The sequence below is a fragment of the Citrus clementina genome, unplaced genomic scaffold (genome assembly GCF_000493195.1).
Source record: "Citrus clementina cultivar Clemenules unplaced genomic scaffold, Citrus_clementina_v1.0 scaffold_6, whole genome shotgun sequence".
Classification (NCBI taxonomy): Eukaryota; Viridiplantae; Streptophyta; class Magnoliopsida; order Sapindales; family Rutaceae; genus Citrus; species Citrus x clementina.
Window position 1 is genome coordinate 3267236 of NW_006262139.1, and position 4508 is coordinate 3271743.

The following is a 4508-nucleotide window of genomic DNA, read 5'->3' on the forward strand; positions in this document are numbered from 1 at the left end:
ACATAGATTTTAATTTAAGATAAAAAATTTAAAATATTTATCATTACTCTAAAAAATAATTATTTAATAATTAAAAAATAAAAGAAGTTTATTTGTGAAACTTGAGCTACTCGATATAAAATAAAAGTTGGACTAATGAACGAATTGTTTAACTTTGTACAATATAAATAAATGAAAAAAAAAACTATAAAAAATAAATAAATCTGCAGTACTACTATGATTAGTGCTCTACGGTTGAAGATTCACTGTAGCATATGCCGACAAATAATTTTACCGTTCCGAAAATCATGTAAAAGATCCCAATTTCCTAATTCCCGAAGGTGTCGGGGACTTTTGCAATTTCATTTGGACCATCTCTCTACTCGATCAATCTATTTCACTTAAAATTTTACACAGCAAAGCAAGATAAGCCAAAAAATGGCGGCTGTGTTTTCCCTCTCATTTCAAAAACGTTCCCAAAACCTCTTCCCGCTTCTTTTTTGATTTTGGTCTTTTCAATTCAATTCTTGTTTGATTCTTCACCACAACAAAGACTCCCCAAAATTCAGATCCAACCCACAAAATCAAATATTGCAAAAGACAACCGATCGATTACAATATTCTAATGGAGACCAACACCTCCAAAACCCTAGATGACGAAACTGACCTTGTTTTTGCTCGCGAAATTGTTGATGAAAAAACCCTAGATCCATCTTGGTCTTCACCCGAAACCCTATATGACCATCTCCATCCTTCAAATCACCCACTGACATTGACTGATCTCGATAAAGATCAAAACAATGACGACGATGATGACTACGAAGAAATTTATAGGGATACGAGGCCTATCAGCAGTTCGTACGGACGATATAATTGGGGATCATCCTTGCTCTCCCGCCCCGTGGAGAAGCACTGGCCTATTCAAATTAAACCTACTGGAGTGGTTTGTCTTTTCAATTTTTTTATTTTGTGATTAATTTCAATTTATGTGTTTTTAAGAAATTTATATGTTGTTTACTTGCTTTTTTTTTTTTTTTTTTGCAGGGTGCGGGGCTGGAGAATTTAGGAAACACATGCTTTATAAATGCTATTTTGCAATGCTTTACTCATACTCTGCCCCTTGTTCAAGCTCTTCGTTCTTTTGATCATCCCAGGCCCTGCGATGGTAAATTGCTTGTTTTGGGTTTATTATATGTTAATGTTAGTAATATGTTATCTTGTTAATGTGATTTAAGTTTTAAGAAAGTTGCGAATTTTTAGGTGCTACTGAAGGGTTCTGTGTTATCTGTGCTCTTAGAGATCACATTGAACTATCATTAGCTTCTTCAGGAAAAGTTCTCTCTCCACGGAAACTTGTTGACAATTTGAACTGTATCCTTGTGGAATACTCTTTGATTTTCATATATATTTGATATTTGTAAGGGCTCTTATTTTGATTAGTTCTTCCGATCAAATGCAATCCTTAACTTATTTGTATAATCAGATATTTCATCATTTTTTCAAAGGTATCAGCAAGAAGATGCTCATGAATTCCTGCAATGCTTGTTAGATAGACTTGAAAGTTGTTGCTTGGATTCTAAGACAAAGGATGAGAGTTTGTCTTCTCAAGGAGATAACATAGTACAGCGGGTTTTTGGTGGTTGTCTCATTAGCAAAGTATGAAATGTCTCAGTATCTTGATGCTTTATTGTATGGTTTTATTAATTCCTTTTATTGTTTGTTTTAAATCATGGTTCTGCTTTTCAGTTGCAATGCTGCAATTGTGGCAGTTGTTCTGATACTTATGAGCCACTGATTGATCTGAGTTTGGAGATTGAAGATGTGGGATCCCTTGGAAGTGCACTGGAGTCTTTCACTAAGCTGGAAAAGATTGAAGACCCAGAGACAAAATTTACCTGTGAGAAATGTAAGGAACAAGTGTCGGTGGAGAAGCAACTTATGCTGGACAAGGTCCCTTCAGTTGCGGCATTCCATTTGAAGAGATTCAAAACTGATGGATCCTATGTTGTGAAGATTGACAAGCACGTGGAGTTCCCTCTAGAGCTTGACCTAAAACCTTACACCAGTGGTGGTCAAAACAGTGATGTGAGTCAATCGCCATCCATTTGTAACGTTTCTAATTTTTAGTAGTGTCCGTTTATGTTTATGTTTATGTAAAATGTTAACATTATGCCAGTTTGTCTTTGATAAACATTATAATTTGTCTCTCTTTAGTATAAGACTGATCAACAAGTTCTTTTGTGCTGATTAATTACAACAGGTGGAGTTAAAATATCATTTGTATGCAATTGTGGAGCACATGGGATCTTCACCTACTTGTGGGCATTACTTTAGTTACATACGCTCCTCTCCAGACACATGGCACAGGCTAAATGATTCAAGGGTAATTGTCCTCATAAGTGTTCGGTTTTGGTTCCATAACAATAGAATAGTGAACTAGAATTTGAGTTGTGTATTTATTTTTCTTTTTCCTTGTCTAAATTTTGTAGTTGTTTGTTGCGATTGTATATTAATTTGGCATTAAAATTTCTCTGCACAAGCTTTAAAGAACTTTATCGTTTTTCTTGCAACTGTCTTTGATATATAGGAGAAACTGTCGTTCTGGGTTGATTTACTTTTGGTGAATAATTATTATTGTGGTTCAGATCAATGGCCAATTGAACTGCAGTATCTCAAATTAACGTTTGGATCTGTGTATTGATCATGATTTATTGATGGAAATTATTTTCAACTGTCTTTGCATTTGTATTTCAAAAATGGGTGCTGGGATATCGTATTTAATTGCCTTTCAAAGTACTACTTAACTGATGATATGCAATTCTTTTCTTATCCTAGATAACTTGCTATTTTATTTTTTTGCTTGTGGAGTTTCATTCTTATTGATTCTTCCTCTGAAATTCTGCCCTCTGTTGATTGTTCAATTTTTCTTTTCAACAATTTGAATATGATTGTTCAATTTTTCTTTTCAACAATTTGAATATGGTGGCTCAATTCCAGGTTACTGATCTGAAATCTTGCATTTCTTATTCTCATGCAATTTAGTGGCTTTCTTTGTGTGTTTTTTATTTTGTAGGTCACTAGGGTTGAGGAAGAATTTGTGCTTTCCCAGGATGCCTACATTCTGTTCTATGCGAAGCAGGGTACTGAATGGGTTTCGAGTTTGTTAGAAGCTGAAAGCATAGGCATGAATGCTGACATTTCAAATTCATCCCCCAAGTCAGTCCTTGATAATGTGGAAAATGATTATACATCCCGTTCTGGTGTAGCAAATGCAGAAAGTTGCAAGGCTAATGAACCCAGTGCTTCTGCTGGGGATAGTTCAACCAAGTTCTCTTGTCAATTAAGATCCATAGATCTTGAGGTTAATGAAACCAGGGATACTGTAAAGGGAATGTCTGCATGTTTTACCTTGGCATCATACCGGAATGCCGCTGAACATGAGACTAGAGACAATACTCCTATGATTGATGATGCTTCCAGGCCGCTTTCAGCCAGTGATTTTTATGGAGTTTTTTGTAATGAGAAGGTAAATAAGTTAACCTCTCTTGAGGAAGATAACTGCAATCCGGGTGTTGAAAAAGTTAAAATTGTTGATGGTTTCCATCCTTTGACACCACCTAGATCTCCTAGTCCTGACATTCATTCTGGCAAGCCCAGAGGTAAGTAATATACTCCATCTACTGTTTCTTATTTGTTCTGTATGAAAGTATTAAGTGTAACTAACATGTAGTGTGTTTGCAACTTATCAGAAACCTATCAGGTTCCGCGTGAGCATCTGAAATTGGAGAGTAAGGGTGCTTGTAAAACACAATTGGAGAGGAATGGCAAGGATTTAGAGAGACAGGAAGCTGTTCGATGCATTAAGAAGACAATGACAGGTGAAAGGTATATGAAACTTATGGCTGCTGTAAATGATGTTTCCTTGAACAGAAAGAGAAGACTCAAATCATCTCCATGTAAAAGGTTCAGCCCAACTAGGGCTCGCTGTAAACACAACCATGGATCAGTCATGCGTCGTGTGGCAATATGATGTTTTAACAGTTGATTTTCCTAGTAATTATATATTAAAATTAAAGTTTGTCACTTTTATGCGTCATCCTTGTTACTGACAGAGCCATCATGCCTGGAAACCAAGGTTAATGATCTCCATGATATACTTTCCATTATAAAAATGTAGAGTTTTCTGGAAATTCTATGGGCCATTTTTATTTTATTTTCTCTGATTGAGTTAAAGGATCAAAGTTTTATTTCCTTTGTCGATTTTTGGCGCACAACAATATCGACCTCTGAAGAGTAATTGCAGAAACGAGTAATGATTTGTAATTTTGTATTCGGTAATTTAGATTGATCCTTCTTAAAATTTTTCAATTAATATACTTGGTTGAATCATATTGAAATTGGGTAATTTTTAAAAACCTCCCTTGGGGTTTGGGTTTGTTGCAAGTAGATGGTGAGAATTTGTTTATTTGTAAAAAATCTCATACCGTCAGTTAATTTTAATATTGACCGTTAGTTGACCGTGCAAAGAT

General features: G+C 35.2%; 1 protein-coding gene across 1 annotated transcript; it reads left to right on the forward strand.

Moving 5' to 3' along the window:
- The first annotated feature begins 255 nt into the window (after window positions 1-255).
- On the forward strand, window positions 256-4253 carry LOC18038418 (ubiquitin carboxyl-terminal hydrolase 21). Its single transcript, XM_006428365.2, has 8 exons — window positions 256-922; window positions 1024-1144; window positions 1240-1350; window positions 1463-1635; window positions 1726-2064; window positions 2240-2362; window positions 3053-3638; window positions 3729-4253. Exons 1-8 carry the CDS (start codon window positions 605-607, stop codon window positions 4007-4009), a joined length of 2052 nt encoding a protein of 683 aa, XP_006428428.1. The 5' UTR covers window positions 256-604; the 3' UTR covers window positions 4010-4253.
- The last annotated feature ends 255 nt before the right edge of the window (window positions 4254-4508 follow it).